This window comes from Alligator sinensis, unplaced genomic scaffold (genome assembly GCF_000455745.1).
Source record: "Alligator sinensis unplaced genomic scaffold, ASM45574v1 scaffold442_1, whole genome shotgun sequence".
In the NCBI taxonomy this organism is placed as follows: domain Eukaryota; kingdom Metazoa; phylum Chordata; order Crocodylia; family Alligatoridae; genus Alligator; species Alligator sinensis.
Window position 1 is genome coordinate 6,624,278 of NW_005841829.1, and position 17,869 is coordinate 6,642,146.

At 43.2% G+C, this 17,869-nt stretch overlaps 1 protein-coding gene across 1 annotated transcript in view; it reads left to right on the top strand.

The window, feature by feature from the left end:
* The window catches only part of DHCR7 (7-dehydrocholesterol reductase), a 30,909-nt gene extending 13,259 nt beyond the window's left edge, over nt 1-17,650 (top strand). Inside the window, exons 2-8 of the mRNA XM_006014696.2 lie at nt 5,706-5,809; nt 6,727-6,949; nt 7,488-7,578; nt 8,678-8,891; nt 9,215-9,419; nt 11,470-11,601; nt 12,230-17,650. Coding sequence (XP_006014758.1) covers nt 5,712-5,809; nt 6,727-6,949; nt 7,488-7,578; nt 8,678-8,891; nt 9,215-9,419; nt 11,470-11,601; nt 12,230-12,694 — 1,428 coding nt within the window. The 5' untranslated portion in view covers nt 5,706-5,711 and the 3' untranslated portion in view covers nt 12,695-17,650. The remainder of the gene's footprint in view (nt 1-5,705; nt 5,810-6,726; nt 6,950-7,487; nt 7,579-8,677; nt 8,892-9,214; nt 9,420-11,469; nt 11,602-12,229) is intronic.
* Nucleotides 17,651-17,869: the final 219 nt, after the last annotated feature.

Here is a 17,869-nt window from a genome sequence, read left to right on the forward strand (position 1 = left end):
ATCGCGGCACCCCCCCCCCCCCTCCCCCCGAGCTATGGCACCGGCTCTCCCCCCTGCCCCATCTGGGCAGTGCCTGCGCCTGCCCCTGCCCCACCCTCACCACGGGGGGGCATTGATCTGCCTTCCCCCCACCCCTTCCATCCCCCCTCTCCTTCCACCACACCAGACTTACCAGCTGGAGGCAGCTGTATCAGATATTAGATCGGTATCAGCTGATATGTCTCCTTAAATATCTGCTATCAGTATTGGCTCCAGAAATCTCTATTGGTGCACCCTTAACTAACTAGTAATCCAGTTCTTTACACCAGTGTAACAGGTCAATGGAGAGTTTCTCATGCTTGGTATCTTTTTGGATCAGTTCAGAAATGCTGTTAGTACTGGGAATCTAATGTGTTTTAATCAGGTAAAACTTTTATTGGAGTTTATAGATGCTTTGGATCATAGGAAAGTAAGGGTTTGAAGGGACATCATCAAGGATTAGCTTCAGGTTAGAGGAGGGTCAGGCAGAGACACTATGGGTCAAACTACAAGGGGGGCATGGCGAAAGGGACCTTACGGTGGGTGTCTACTACAGACCACCCAACCAGGAGGAAGAGCTGGACCAGGACTTCTCCAGTCAGCTTATGGAGGCGGTTAGATCAAGGGATGTTATTGTCATGGGTGACCTAAACTGCCCAAACATTTGCTGGGAGGAGCAGACAGCCAGGTCTGACTGCTCATGTAGATTCCTGGCTGTATTGCAGGACCTTCACCTTATCCAAGAAGTGCACAGCCCCACTAGGGGTAACACCTTGCTGGACCTGGTCTTGGCCACGGGGGATGACCTGGTGAGGGGACTGCAGGTCCTTGACCACCTGGGCAATAGCAATCATCACCTGCTGGATTTCACTATCCAACGCAGGTTGTCAGTGGCTTACACCAAGGCTAAAGCCCTTGACTTCAGAAGGGCCAGCTTCAATGAGCTTTGGAGACTAGTGGGGGAAGCACTGAGGATCCAGAAGGTAGAGGAGATGGGAGTCCACGAGGGATGGTCATACCTTAAGGGGCCGATCCTCCAGGCCCAAAGGATAACAGTCCCTGAGAGAAGCAAGGTGGGTAAGTGTGCTCAGAAACCCCCATGGCTCAGCAAGGGCATTCAGCAATGCCTGAGGACTAAAAGGGAGGTGTACAACCAGTGGAAGGGAGGAACTATCACCAAGGAGGAGTACTCCCTAGTCCGCGAGTGTAGGAGGGCTATTAGGAAGGCCAAGGCAGAGATGGAACTCAGGCTAGCGTCCAGGATTAAGGACAACAACAAGTCCTTTTTCAAGTACATTGGGAGCAAGAAGAGGGCACCAGGCAATGTAGGGGCCCTGCAAGATGCAAACAGTAATCTTGTGGCTATGCCAGACAAGAAAGCTGATCTTTTTAACAGTTTCTTTGCCTCTGTTTTCTTGAACAGGGACTGGGACATCCCACCTACCAGAGGTAGGGACAATCTTGGGGTGCCCTCCACCCAAGGGTGTTGAGGGAGCTGGCAGGGGTCATCGCAGAGCCCTTGGCCCGGCTATATGAGCATTCGTGGTCATCTGGCCAGGTGCCGGGGGATCGGAAACTGGCTAATGCGGTCCCAATTTTCAAGAAGGCGAGGAAGGAGGACCCAAGTAACTATAGGCCTGTAAGCCTTACCTTGGTGCTCGGGAAGCTCTTGGAGAGGATCATCAAGGAGCACATCTGTGGGGGGCCTGCAGGGGAGATCATGCTCAGGGGCAATCAGCATGGGTTCATCAAAGGCAGGTCCTGCATGACCAACCTGATTGCCTTTTATGACCAAGTAACTAAATCCTTGGATGATGGTGTCGCCATGGACGTAGTCTTTCTAGACTTTAAGAAGGCCTTTGACACTGTCTCTTGCCCCATCCTCATCAATAAATTAAGCGACTGTGGCATTGATGCCTGCACAGTTGGAAGGGTAAAAAACTGGCTGATGGGGTGCACCCAGAGAGTAGTGGTGGACAGGTTGTACTCAACCTGGCAAGATGTGAGCAGTGGGGTACCCCAGGGCTTGGTCCTCAGGCCCGCACTGTTTAACATCTTCATCAACGACTTGGACAAGGGGGTGGAAAGCACGCTGTCCAAGTTTGCTGATGACACTAAGATGTGGGGCGAGGTGGGCACACTTGAAGGAGAGAGAGGCTGCAACTAGATTTAGACAGACTACAAAAGTGGGCAGTTGAGAATAGGATGGGGTTCAACGTAGACAAATGCAGGGTGCTGCACCTTGGGAGAAGGAATCCACAGCATACGTACAGGCTGGGGAGTTCCCTTCTTGAAAGCACAGAGGCGGAAAGGGATCTTGGAGTCAGGATTGACTCCACTGCATTATTGACTCCATTGCATAGGGGGTGCATCCACATGCACCCCCTGTGCATCACCAATGCTATAATTGCCCCTCAGGCATTTAAAGACTTTTATCAAGGACACTTTCTTCCCACACAACACCTCTTCCCTCAGTCTTCTCCAAGATGAAAGAAGGTTATTTAGTCTGTCCTCATAAGCCATGCTTCACAGGCCCCTAATTTTTGTTACTCTCTGCTGGACACCTTCAGTGGGTCCACATCCTTCTTGAAGCATGGGCCCAAAACTGGATGCACAAAGTGAAGCCTCACCAGTGCTGAATCAAGCAGAAGAATCCTTTCCCTTGATATGCAAGAGGTACTCCTGTTAATACAATCCAATATGCTATTGACCTTTTTTGCAACAAGAGCATACTGATGGCTCATATTTGGTTTATTATAACCCCAAGGTATTTCTTTACCATATTGCAGCCTAATGAGTTATTAACCAATCAGTATCCCTCCCTGCATGCTGTTATTTCATGTCAAGTATAGGACTCTGCACATGTCCTTTTTGAATTTGCCTATACAAATGTAAATAAGGAGCATGATTTAGGAGCACTAATCTCAGTCTTTGCAAGCATTTAAGACCTAGCAGAAAGTTCAGATAAAAGGGAACAAAGCTCTGAACTGCTTGAGATGAAGGCATTTGTAAAACGACATCTAGAGCTAGATATAAGAGGTGAGCATCAAGCTGACATAGCAAATTTTATTTGCAGGAATCCTAAAAATTGCTCAAATTGGTAACTGTTTTGTGGTTTGTACTCTACCTCTGTGGGCCAGAGCTGTACTGCTACCCAGCACATCCCCAGGTGGCAGATAGTAGAATGACCTTCAGGAAAGGTTAGCTGAGAAATAAGCAGGGATAACTCTGATGAATAAGCAGTCGCAGACCAAGCAGCAGCAGCATCACCAGGATCTGGTGAGGACAGCAGATGGTAACAGTTTTCCTCCTGAAAAGCCACATATATCCTTTGTTGGTGCTGTGACGTGGTGAGTACAGGTCGCCACTAAAATGAGCTTGCCCAGCTTCAGCCATGGGTCCACAAGTCCTCGATGGTGGAGCAGGAGGAAGAAGATGTTAGAATCTCAATGGCTGTAAAGGCAGGTGAAGCCTGCAGCGGAATGAGATTCCCACTAGTTGTCTTGGTCTCCCTGCCATTAGATCAAGGTCCCATTCTGTCAAGAACCATATGAAGCTGATGTGCAGCAGCTTCTCCAAGATGAAAGTCACGCACAGATGTCTTCCATGAAAACAGCTTTTTCAGCACATTCCTCAAGCACTTTGGCGACTAGCTAATGGCAACAGGAGCAGGGTTGTGAGGTCTGAAAGCTTCTAGCCATGAACTGGCACAGAGGCAGAAGTTACAAGAAGGTTGTCTAGCACTTGGATGAGACAGGAGCATGAACGCCGTGTGGCCCCAGAGGTGGGGGGGTACAGTGAGCTCCCGCAGGCGGCGGCAGCGCTGTCGGTGATGGGTGCGTGGCAGCAGTGAGCTCCTGCAGGTGGCCGCAATGCTGTTGGTGGGGTGGGGGTGGCAAATGGCAACCAGCAGTCAGCAACCACCTGCAGATGCCGTCAGTGCCGAGGAGGGGTGGCAAATGGCGACTGCCCACAGGTGCCACTGGCAGCATCAGCAGCACTTTTTGCAGGGGGTGCACCGCCAATGTCAGGGTGTACACGTTCACCCAGATGCATCCCCTACTCATTGCCAGTGGACAGGAGTGTGATTCAGCAGCTGTAACTGTGGCTAAGCAGCCTTCCTCAGGACCTGCTTTGCTCTCTCCCACATGGGGAGGAGGCTTGAAAAGGTGCCCTAAACAGCCTGTCTAATACAGTATTCTGTATTTCTTCCTGACTGGATAATTGTGTCCAGTGGGATCATCTTTACTGCAGTCAAAATACCAACAATTTTTGGGACCTGGAACATAAGGACCCGCATGGACACAAATAAAAAAGCAACATTGATGTCAAGTCATGGGAGACTATTGCCCAGGACTACCATACATGGAGGAAAAATCTGCTGCAGTGATCTCAGTATTTTAAAACCTCATGACGACAACAGGAGATGGAAAAGCTGGAGCAGCAAAAACAGCATGTCGCAGACCAACCCGGAATCCAGCACCCCAGCTCCCCATGGAAGCACATGTCCAAGCTGCAGTAGAGTCCATCAATCCCGGGTAGGGTTCATCAGCCATCTTCAGACACACAGATACAACAGTCATGGAAGACAGTCCTCCTCGACTGCAAGGGATTGATGAAGACTCTTCCCAACCACCCCTCGCCCACAGTAGTCCAGGAAATAGGAGATAGGCATGTTTCAGTGTGCACATGTGAATCTTTAATACTGCTTGTGGGAATCTTTTCCAACTTCTGCTCGGTCTCTATCAGTCTGATAGTTTGAACGTCTGGGTTCCTGTATCAGCAAGATCCTACCCGGGTAAAGTGTGTGTGACACTGCCTTGGAAAAAAGTGTATGGATACATTGGGATTGTATTGTGTGTGTTTTGTATACAGAGGTGCGTGGAGGTGGAGTGCTTGCTTCTGCTTTTTCTTGTCATGAAAAACAAAAACTGAATTTCTAGTACAAGTCCTGCATGTGACTGGTATAAGATTGTGACTTCTCTATTTCATTTCCTTTGTAAATGTGCACTTGAAGATAGGATTTTAAATTGGATTGCTTAAAATCTGGAATTGCATTTGTTTACACCCATCTAACTCTGGTTAAATGCCTGACAAATACCCATTGAACATTTTTAATTTTATATAGTATTACTTTATAATCATTATCCCATCTCATCCCTAAAATTCTGGTCTGTAATAACAATAAAATTCAGCTGAAGAGCTAATTATTATTAAAGAGATTTTCAAAAAGCAGAAAAGAACAGACAGACCTGAGAGTCCCAAATCTGTATTTTAAGGTGAAAAGGGCAGAATCTTTTATTTGGGGAGGTGACCTTTCAGGCATTGTACACTTACTATAGTTTCCTTTCATTTTTATTAGTGTGGTATACATGCGAGCATTGCTTGAAGGTGGCCTGCAGAGAGAAAAGTCAGATAGGGATTTTAATGGGGGAGAAAAGCAAACTGATTCATATTTAGCAATGCTTCATTGGGGGAGGTGGGGAGAAGCCTTGACATCAGTGATACTTCTGGTTGCAATCTTGTAAACCAACAAAATGTGGTTTCTTTTCTTTCTTTTTTTGGCTTGTCTTTTAATCAGTCTTACATTTTAGTGACCTTAAATTTTCTCTTCTTTTAACGACAAGGCAAAATTAGCCCCCGAGGGAGAAACAGATGGTATAATAATCTAATTATCTTTCACATAGGGTTCGATGGCAGGCCCACAGGAGGGAAAATCTTCTGAAGCAAGGAAACATAAAGGCATCTCAAATGGAGCTGGAGCTTCTCAAGGTCAATGGGGGAGAGCATGGTAAGAATGTGTTTTCCCTAATTGTAGACAGGCTCGAAATGTGATGTTTTCCTAGTCTTACCAATGCAACATTCCTTACAAACACGATCACCATTGATTAAAAACTGTTGGCCCTAAAAAAAAATAAATTGGTCATACTTAGCTACACTATAGCAAAACACACTACATCTGTAGATATCTTTTACAATGGCAAAGAAGCGCTTTTCCTAGTATAATCACATTGACACAAGTTTTTGCTGGTACAGAATATTTAAAAAAAAAAACACCACCATCCTAAACAGCATTATTATATTGTCAACCCTTTTCCTTTAAATCTGTCCAGAAAGCTTAAGACAACAAATTTTTACTTGCAACAGCTCCCCTAAAAAGACACCTCCTCACAGGTCCAGTAATAATGGATCATTTCTTCAGTGACAGAAGAGTACACTCGTGCTACAAATCTGAAAAACTATTATGGTACTAGCATAGAGAATAGTTTAGCAAGTCCTGGCTTGCCAGAGCTTGTGACCTACCACTGAGACTCCAAATATTAGCAAACTGCCAAACTTGCAGCACTTTTTCTTTAGTTGGAAACTGAGGCATAGAGATGTTACCGCAAACAGTTGTGATGTTTTTTGAACTAAGAGCTAAACCTGGATCTGCCTTTATCATGAGACCAGGTTTCTTCATCATAAGCTTTGTGAGCATTTTACAGACTAGGCAACACCTACCCCTGACCTCTCTTTATACACATTTAGACAATTATTTTTGTACAGCTTTTCTTATCTAACACTTGTAATTATTTTACTACATAGAAATGGTCTTTTGTGAACTACATAATATAACACATTCTCTAAAACTTAATTTCAAATTGGGGCAAGACCTTTTGTTTCAGTGTAAGAATCCTTTAAGAACCTAACTGTATTAATTTGTTACAGGGAAGTCGACTATTTTTCCTTGGCAGCAGTCATTTTCCTGCTCTTGTTCGCACCACTCATAGTCTATTATTTTATAATGTCATGTGATCAGCATGATTGCTCCCTGACTGAGCCAGTCATTGATTTGTTTGGGGGAAATACCCATCTCTCTGACATCTGGGACAAGACTCCTTCACTGAGCTGGAATGCTGCTAACATCTGTATACTCTGGGTCACTTTCCAGGTACTTATTTGAGTTTTTTGGTAAGAAACTTTGAAATCTGAATTAATATAACAAAAGATATTTCATCTTGGTATGGAATGATTTTGTCACTTAGGCAAAGCACAGAGGTTCAAGAAACCCAAGGCAAAATTGATTCAGTCTTTTCAGTTTCAGTAAACTGCATAGATTGAACCAATAACAAACTGAACTGACATTCAGTGTTTGGGTGGCCAAGACAGGCAGAAGCCTGCAGTGGCCAGGCCAGGAGCCAGGGGACACACGCATGCACCACCCCTTATGGCCAGGCTGCCTAAGGGTGCTGAACTCAGCTCAGCAGCAGCACAGGCCTGATTTGGCAGCCAGGGTCTACTCTATATTTACCAGAAAACTTTACCATTTCAAGCAATATCCATGCTTTTGCCATTTCTGAATATCCATGTTCTCAAAACTGGGAATTTTTTCAAGTTAAAAGCAAAAAAAACAATACCCCACATATGTATCTATAGTGATTATGTCTGTCCCACAACTTATTTATTGTTTTAAATTCTTCATATTATAGGTGATTTTATATACCCTGATACCTGATTTCTGCCATAAGTTTCTGCCTGGATATGTAGGAGGAATACAAGAAGGTGCTATAACTCCTGCTGGTAAGCTTTCCTTCAATATACCGTAAATTGCACATTCCATTTTATAAAGCACAGAAAACAGGACAGGAAGGGACTTCAAGAGCTCACCTTGTCCCATCCCCATATGCTTTCTGCAGTACAGCAATCTTTGCAGTCATTGTTCATTTTGTATTTGTGCTTTTTCCAAATTAAATTCCATTGCATTTATTTCAGGCTACTTTAAATCATAACTCTGTCTTCTAAACTATCTGCTGCGAAACCCATCCCAGTACATTCAATTCAGACCTCCCAGTTATTAATGAATATGTTAAATAGTGCTAGACAGACCCAGGACACCCTCTTGGGGAAATCCAATGGATACCCCACCTTTTGATATTGAGACATTAATGCCTACTCCTTGATCATGATATTCTAACCAGCTATGAACCTAGTAGCTTCATATAGACTGTTTCCATATAAGAATAGGTCATTTAAAAAAATCATATGCATATTAAAAATGAATGCAAGAGGGGAATGTTAGTGGAGAGAATGTAGTATAATTGATACCTGAACTAAAAATGCAGCCAAAACCACACTCTCTAGTTGCAGAGGTATTGACTCTCACCCAGACTCCTCCACCAGCAGGAAAATTACTTTGCACCAGCAGATATATTGGGAGAGAACAGAATGGTGGTCTCTAAGCCTTGCATTACTCATTGGTTTCTCTGAGTGTTCAGTAGAATAGCTCAACACACTCTCTCAAGTTAAACTAATTTGATCTTTCCACATTCAAGTGTTACTCCTTTTGCTTCATAATTAACTTTGAAGGATTTCTCTTTACCTTAAGTTTGCTAACTTTTAAAAATTGTTTTATTGTTGTTGTTTGGGGGTGGTGGAAAGAATAGGAAAATGAAAACAAAAGTCTAAGGAACAGTGTTGATGGTTTCACTAGAGTCTGTTTTCTACTTGAAGAGGAGAGGTTGCTGTGAGATTTGTATACTTAAGAAAAGACTCAGAGGACAATAGAAACACTTCATTCAGTTGAGGCTCCTGGATAAAATGTCTATGTCCAAACTAATAAAACATAATGTTCATCTTACAGTTTTGCAAACAGTTGAAAAATTCAACTCTTTCTTTCTAGGTATAGTGAATAAATATGAAATCAATGGGCTTCAAGCTTGGATCATTACCCACACTCTCTGGTTTGCAAGTTCTTACTACTTCCACTGGTTCACACCTACAATCATTATTGACAACTGGATTCCTCTCCTGTGGTGTGCAAACATACTGGGATATGTAGTTTCCACATTTGCAATGATTAAAGCCCATGTTTTCCCCACTAATGCTAAAGATTGGTATGTCTTTTTATGTTGTAACTGTAGTACTATTAGAAAATTTAACATATTAATATTAATTTTGATAAAAGAATACCAGAATGCATTTGTTTAGTCTTTGTTTCTTTTAAATGGTCTGTCAAACCAGACTAACTAGGACTTCAAGTCAGGACTTGCTTTTGCAGTGTGCCAACTGCATAATTTTATCTAATGATAATTTTGTGTTATGCTTTGTTAGTACATGAGGTACTCTAGGTATTAGAAAATGAAGTAAAGCTTATAGTCAGAAACTTGATAGAATAACTTTGCACAAAACTTAGCACCTTTCAACTCTCTAATTTTAGTAAATTCACTGGCAACTATTTTTACGACTATATGATGGGAATTGAATTCAACCCTCGCATAGGCAAGTGGTTTGACTTCAAGCTGTTCTTCAATGGCCGTCCTGGTATTGTAGCCTGGACCCTAATTAACCTCTCCTTCGCTGCCAAGCAACAGGAACTATATGGCCAAGTGACCAACTCCATGATCCTTGTCAATGTCTTGCAGGTAAGCCTGGAGGAATAAAATGTGAATAAATTTGGAAACTTAAGTTTGTATTAAAAGATCTTGTTGGCGCATACACTGTACTTCGTAGCTTCCCAAGTGCAGACCTAAAGGAACAGAAGTGGCTTCTAGAAAAAGTTATCTAAATAAGGATCTTATGATTCCATCTAAATAGTTCTTTGCAGCAGTTGGTAACATTTTCCAGCAGCAGGCCACAGTGATCTACCTCGGGCCCAAGGTGGGCTGTAGATTGCCAAGCCCTGCTTTATTGTGATTCTTGCATTATGTCTATACCCCAGTCTTACCATGCAAGGCAGAGGCATGCTTGAGCACATCCTGGGCATTTCTACATGTGCGCTTTACTGCAGAGCTGACTAACTCCCCAGTAAAGTGGCACTGTCTACACATGCATCCCTATTAGGGCATAGTAAATTAATTAACTCCGCTGTAGGACCGTACTGTCTGGGACAAGTACTGTCCTATGGTGGAGTTATTTAGTGCACTGCAATGCATGCGTAGACAGTGACCAGGGCTGGATGGGGTACAAGAATGCTACAGTGCGGGGGCTGCCTGCTGGCTATCCTTGTGGCCAGCCAGCCCCTCCACAGCATGTTGAGCCAGGGTGGAGCAGCTCTGGGCTGGCAGGCTGACCCCCTGGCCTCCCTGCCAGCCAGGGCTGCTCTGACCCGGCTCAATGTGCTGCAGTCCCAGGTGCAATAAACTCCAGTGTGAACTGCCAGAGCTTATTCAGGAAATTAATAGCATATGTGGATGTGTCCCCTAACACTTGAATGCATTTTATTGTTCTGTGTGTATTGCTGAGGCAGAGCCCATTATCCTGTCCCCTGTACCATCCTAGAAACAATGCAGTGTTTGTGAGATCCCTTATTGGCACACTGCGTGTTGCATAGACATGTCCAAATTATTAATCATATTTTTAAAAACAATTCTCTGATTTTTTTTCAGCATAAGTTTTTTAAAAAAATGCAGTCATCTCAAGATTTCAAGGCTTGCTTTTTTTGTAATAAAAACACATTTTTTTCAAATGGCTAATATTTTGGATTTAAAACACTGAGTGCACAAACAAGGACTTTTTTAAAGATAAAGCAGTTAATTAAGATAAAATAAATTGACAGTAATTTTTTTAAGATAAAGTAAATTGACAGTATTTCCAGGTATGTAGTACTTGAGGGAAGCTGAAGATCAGCACGCAGCTTTTGGGACAGGATATAAAAGAATAAAAACAACATCTCAAGGGGTGCCTGTTCTCAGCACTGGAGTGAAAAGGAGAGGAGATGAAATGAATGAATGCATGAAACTAACAGAAATAAGGCAAAAGGATGGTGAAAGGAGGCAACAAGAAATCTTTGTGAGGAGGCTGTTTCTGAATTCTTGCGGTCTAGGAAACTTGAGAAGGAAATGAAAGGCTATGCATTCATCACCTCTGACAGTGGTGGTGTCAGTTATTGTGTGGTGATTTGGAGCAGAGGAAGAGCTAGGTCAGAAGAGTAATGTCCTAATTTAGGAAAAACAGTTGCACCTCATAAACTGTATATCAAACATCTAACTGTAACTGACAATGACAAGCAATTTCAAAGACTAACAGTGTCTTGAAGTGCAGTTCTGCACCATGGTATGGATGTTGCTAGATCCTGTTTCTAGTATGATTAAATAAGCACAATGAGATGCTGAAAGGTTGAATGCAGTTAAACAGAACTCCTGATGCTGTATGCCATTATTAATAATAATAAATAGATATTTTCAAAGCAGAGCTGTAATCTTTGTCTATCCAGAGTGTTTCAGATCCCAAAACAACAAATTGGGGCATCTGCATTGGTTGAAGGTATATTTTCCACTATGTGTGTAATATATTTCAGTACAGTTTTGTTATTTTTTGAAAATGCTGCATTTGCAATTGTAGGAATTCAGGACAGTTATCGATCTCACAAAAGTTAAAATTGCTGGGATAGTTTTGTGTACTAATCAGGATAACTAGTGATATGCTTTAATAGCAAAAGAGCACTGTTCTAAGCAACTGACCCCTTATTTCCAGGGAATTTATGTGTTGGACTTCTTCTGGAATGAAGCCTGGTATTTGAAGACCATTGACATCTGCCATGATCATTTTGGATGGTACCTGGGTTGGGGAGACTGTGTCTGGCTGCCTTACCTCTATACCTTGCAGGTACAAATGTGATTTGCATTATGAATAGCAGATTTCCTGGAAGCAGAACAAATTACAGAATTAAAAGTAAACATGAGAAGTCCAGAAATGTGTTCCCCAGCAGTATGACTTACATTTTTTAAAATACTTCTAGAAAGTCTGAGTTAGAACCACTGCTGCAATCTGTAGTGCTCAATTCCTGGAGCCTTAACATCAGTGAAGATTAATAGCCAGATGTCTTGCCCTGATCCAAAGTGCTGTGTCCTAGCACAGTTTGTCATGCTATTTTGTTCTAGCCAGTGCCATAGGAACAGAGAAGAGCTGGCAGACAGCTGCTTTAGCTTCCCATTCCATTCATACAAACTGTTCCTTCAACTATCTGTTGCAATCTCAGCAAGAGTAGAGAGAGATAAGGCAGGTGGTTTTGTAAGAGATTTTTGGCTTTATTTGCAGACATGGCAATACATTTGCAATATGGATCTAAGAACCTGCAGGATCTCACTCTCACTGATCCTCTCCTGTCAGTTGGGTTCCCACTAGACTGAGAACCAGTCTACCACCTTTTGGGCAGAAAGGATACCACCTATTTTGGGGGAAGCATTTCTCTACAATAATTCACTAACCTCCTTAATTCTTCTTTACTCCACAGGGTTTGTATCTAGTATACCACCCTGTACAGCTGTCAACAGCTAATGCAGTAGGAATCCTGCTGTTGGGCCTTGTTGGTTACTATATCTTTAGGATGACCAACCACCAAAAAGATCTCTTCCGTCGGACAGATGGCAACTGCAAAATCTGGGGTAAGAAGCCAGAATATATTGAATGTTCATACACATCAACAAATGGGAGCAGGTACTACAGTAAGCTGCTGACTTCAGGATTTTGGGGAGTGGCACGCCATTTTAATTACACTGGTGACTTGATGGGCTCCCTAGCATACTGCCTGACATGTGGCTTTGAACACATTCTGCCTTACTTCTACATAATTTACATGACCATTCTGCTGGTCCATCGCTGCATTAGGGATGAACATCGTTGTTCCGGCAAATATGGGAAGGACTGGAAGCGCTACACTACTGCAGTGCCTTACCGGCTAATACCAGGAATATTTTAAGAAGAACGCAGAATTCCACAGCTCAAAATGTCTCTTTGGGAATGGGAAAATATAAGATACAGGTTCTGCTTGATGCCAGCAAAAACTACATTCCATTGAAAATTTGGGATGCTTTTTGGGGAGGAAATAACATTTATTTTTTCTCTAATAGAAGATGTTACCAGTAGCAGTTTTGAGCACTGTATTGCATAAATGGTCTGATAGCTAATATTTCTTCTGTAAAGGTCTGACTTGTTACCTTTTTTCTCCAATAATTTGTAAATAAATATTGAGGGACCTTTCTTTTATAATTTTTCTAGCACTAGAAGAGTTCTAAGTAGCATAGGAGTGAGGCTCCAGAATCTACTTCCAATATTCTCTTGCTTTTGCTACTCTTAATTACCTTTTTTAAGATGGAACTTGATTATACTATTAAAGAAATCTATATAATGTGACAACAGGTGACTGGAGTCTGTGACCTTCAGGGCTACTTCCAGTCTTGAGTTCCATCCTACTGTGGATCAGCAGTGCTCAGCCTCCCGCCTGCAGGCCAGATTCAGCCCCCACAATCAAGTAGTTTGACCTGCCCGGCTCCCCATAGGTTCCTGGTGAGCCCTGCAGGCCATGGCCATGAGCACTAGATCAGGCACACAAGGATGACATAGGGTCCCAATCTGGGCATGACGGGACTGTGGATTGGCCCTGCACCACTCGTCTGGCCCACAGAACCAAAAGGTTGAGTGCCACTGCTTTAGATGATGGCTCTTAGGGTAATACTGAAACAGATCTGTGACCCCCACCTGGCTTCCTTAATCCTGCCCCACTCCAGTGTCTCACCTGCCATGCCTGATGTCAGGGTTATAATACATTGGGACGCTACCCCCCATGGAGGCCTGGCATGCTTCTACTGGGGCTGCCTTTAGCTAGAACCTCTCTCTCTCTCTCTGGGGCTCCAAACTTTCTGTACACAGCCCTTCTACGGGGTGCCAACTGCTCCAGACTCTGGTTCTCAGGTGCACTGGGCCTGACTCATCATAATCCATGGCTCTGCAGATCCTGATTGCTTTAAAGGCAACTATCATGACCTCCAGCTGCCCTTATAGCCGTGCTTGCAGATTTCACTCTGTCATTTGCCAGATCCTTGAGCCCTACACTGGTTTCAGCCCTTGGGTCCCTGACCTGCACTGGGCTGTCTCTAGCCTACAATCACTTAGGCATAACTCACACAACCTGTCAGGTCCCAGACTCACACAAAGCTCTATCTTGGCCTCAGCCCTTCTCCATTTCAGCTCTGGGGATCTCTGACCCATGCCAAGCTGTTGCCTTTAGCCTGTAGCTTTTCAGCTTTGGCCCACATAACTTACTGCATCCTAGACCCAGGTAAGGCTCTATCTTGGCCTCAGCCTATGTCTCTCTCTCTGCTTCTACCCACTTTGATCCCTCACCCCCTATGGGGCTCTAACCTCAAGAGTGCCCCTCCTAGCCTCCATACCTCCCCAATAGCCACAACTCTGGTCCTCCATTCTCACTCCAGCTGAAGCCTGAAGTTTGTTTATTCTCCCCTAGGTTCTCCTCGTTGGTACCTACAGCTCAAGGTTCCTTCCCCACTTCTGTCTGTGGGCTGTCTCTGACCTGGGAATTGCCTCTGGCTGAGGTTTCTCCCCCATTCTGTCTACTCCCACCTAAGTTTCTAGGCACCAGGCCCACACCCTCAGTTCCTTCCTGGGCTAGACACAAGACATGCTGTAGCAGATTCCTAGGAACTCCTATCTGCAGGGTCAGGGCCACACTGACTCCCTGGCTCTGCAAGCAGGCTTATATAGCCACTGACTCCTCCTCTTTCCAGTCACCTGACCCTGCTTCTCTTCCAACAAGGCTCTGGGGCCCCTCACCATGATTTCCTACTCTGCAGCTGGTGTGCCCCTGCAGTTCTGCCTCATAGTACTAGGTGCAAGGTCCACCAAGACATGTGCCACTTCAAGGCCCAATGACTCGATACTGAGGCAGAACAGCGGCGGCGGAGGAAGGAGAAGAAGACCAACCCACAGCTGCAAATCCCACTCCTCCATGCAACAACATGTTCCCATTGCCGAAGAACGTGTGTGTCCAGAATCGGACTCCTTAGTCACCTGAGGACCCATCAAGCCTGGCAGACGTCATCCTTGACTCCGAGGGACTGCCGCTGCCAACTAAGTGCAAGGGTTTCCCATTATTCCCTTCACTGGCTTGATTGAGCAGTCTTTCCTGCAGCCTGCACTTTGCCCTCTCCTGCACCTATTATCCAATCAGCTCCCTGTCCCACTCTCAGAAACAGGGACTATCCCTGTCCCCCGCCTCCAGTTACAAGATCCTCAATAGAAGTATTGGGCAAGATCCTTGTGTGTTATACCAGAGGAAGAGCTAGACCAAACTGATCTAACTCCATTTGATGACACCAGTTGAGAACCTGTCCTCACCGGTCCTGGATCATCCACTGACTTCTAGTTTGACTTAATCCTAAACTTTCTTTGCAGAGTAACTGAAGAGAAGCTTCGTAATAGGGAAACATTTTTTCAGTGCAGATAGGGGACTTTGTACCTCTCTCACTTGTGTCCGAAGTGGTAACTACAAAGGCTAGGACAATAATAGAGGCTGAATCCTGGATTTCAAGATGGAAACAAAGTTTTAGCTGATTTGACTTTTCTTTTTCCACCTCTTAATCGTTCAGATTAGCTCACTATCAAGTATCTGGTCAGAGCTTTACAAAAAGCGTACAGTCGAAAATAACAATGCTAGATGAAGTGTAGAAGGATAAAGATAATATATAAACAGATAATCAGAGCAATAAGCCCTTCCTGTTAATTGCAAGCTTGACAGTTACATATTACATACAAATGCCCAATATTCTCCACTTAAATAAGCAATTAACTTGTACCATGAAATTTGGACTGGAAGACAAATGGGCCTTGTTCTGTTGTCAGACAAAAGAAAACAAAGACATGTATCTATATGCCTTTCTTACAGATGCTTCTCATACTAACTCAAATATCAATAGGTTCCATGTAACTATTAGTTATTTGCTTCAAGGTGAGAGACGGTATTATTGATCTTCCTGTTGACACTGCGGTGTTGGTGTTCATTCAGCTCTGCCATAGAGAGCTGACTAGTATGTAGTAGGATGCAGGCTCCTCCTGTTACAAATGCTGTAAGGTTTTTCTCCCCTTGCATTAACTGCTGTGCTGTACAGGGGAAGTGTTCAGTGGATTATGGACAAAAATGAAAAGCAGAGGAAGATATAAGCATATAAGTACGGCAGCTCTAAGGACTGTGGGGCAGTGCTCTGTGGGGCGATGAAGGGTGTAATGTGAAGAGCTATGTAGCCATGACCCTGAAGATGCAAACAGAGAGACACAATCTTGAGTAAGTAGATTTGACAGCTGTAGATTTCTGTAAAAAAAAAAAAGAAAAATATAGGTTTTTGTTTGGCTGTTTCATTTTTGGTTGTTTTTTACTGTACCTCTAACAATGTTCTTCTGGAATTAAAAGTGCTTTTCAAGTCTAGTAAAATCAACAAGTTCAGGCTAAAAGCCATTACATTATTGCCAAAAATATACATATATATTGTCACAATTAGCCCCTTTGATTGGTAAAACTGCTTTGTATCAATATGAATAAGAAAAGTCTCTTATTAATACTTACATTCAGGCCTTTTAAATGCACATGTTTCATTACAGTAACATATATTGTAGATAAATGGATGGTATTAAGTCAATTGTATACATGCCTTGTTGCACTTGGCTTGTGCTCACATGATTCCATTTTTGAGTCCATGTAGTGCTGTATTACATTGATCTAAGAGTATTACCACGTGGGTAGGCATTGGCAACCAGGAGCTTTTCACTATTTGAAGACTCCAAGCATCCTGGGCAAATTTGTTGGATTGTGGAATACCACTTGGTGTCTAAAAGAATTATGGATGCAACCACTGTACACGCATCCTACATAACTTAACTTATTCCTGTCTATTGTTACAACTGGAAGAGGGCTCTGCTTTTCATATAGTGCAGAATATGATGAGGTTCTTGCCTTTGTGTAGGACTTCTCCAATATAGAAGCACAAATGATTAATTAAAGAGCATGTAGCAAGCGGCAGTTTCTAGGAACATTAATCTGTCTTGTCAACAGTCCCTCTATTTCAATCTAGAGGAAGAAACACCTGTATAGAGAAATATTTTGGCTTCCACTGATAAAAGAAGGATTATCAGCAAAGTAAAGACCACGCTTACTTTAGGTTCTTAATTGTGCAGTGTTTTGGTACTTGCAAATGAAGTTAACCATTAAAAAACACTGTTTTTGTATTTTAGTATTGTTCTTATCTTACTAAAAGTTCCTTTTCTTAAAAAAATAAAAAATGACTGACTGGCCCGTTAGAGCTTGAAAACCAGTGCAACTGGACTGAAGCTGGCAGTGGATGCTCAGGATTCTTACTTGAATTGTTTTCTTTATTTTCCTGCTAGGATTTTTGTTTGCTTTTAAGTTTCTTCTGCAGCCTTGGCTGTTTTCTGCAAAAGAACTTTAAGCTTGCATTGTGTTTTCAAATGTGTACTAGCTCTGCCTCTTGTGTATAAATGCCCTATGACTTATATTGTTTAATGTCACAATGATTTGACTGCATTCATACACCACTCAAGCTTGAACATCAGCAATGAAAGCTTATTTTATTATATCCATTATTATACCGATCACGTGTCTTAATCTTATGTCGCTTACTGTTTTGGGGGTGGAGGGAGGAGGGGGAAGTGGTGCATTCTTTGTTTTGGTATCTTGTATGTACCCATCATTGCCTTTTACATGGTTTAGTGATGTGCGTAACAATTCATTAAGAACTGAACTAAAAATGCCATCTTGATTCAAAAATGGGTTTTTATTATACGCATTGTGAATGTAATGTTGAAGCATGGTTGAGAACTCCAGAAAAGTGTTGGCTACAAATGTCCAACTCGGGATCCTTAAAATTCTAGTTTATTAGGCAGATTGAAACACTGTAATGAGTTAAATCATAAACCTTGGGGCTGGTCCCCACACACACACACATGCACACACACACACACACACACAGTAGCAGGCTACAGAGTCAGGTATACCTATCCTACAAGCGCTGGAGTCTGTCGTTGAGGCTTCTTTCAGCGTGGTGTTATCTTCCAGAAGGGGGTCGCC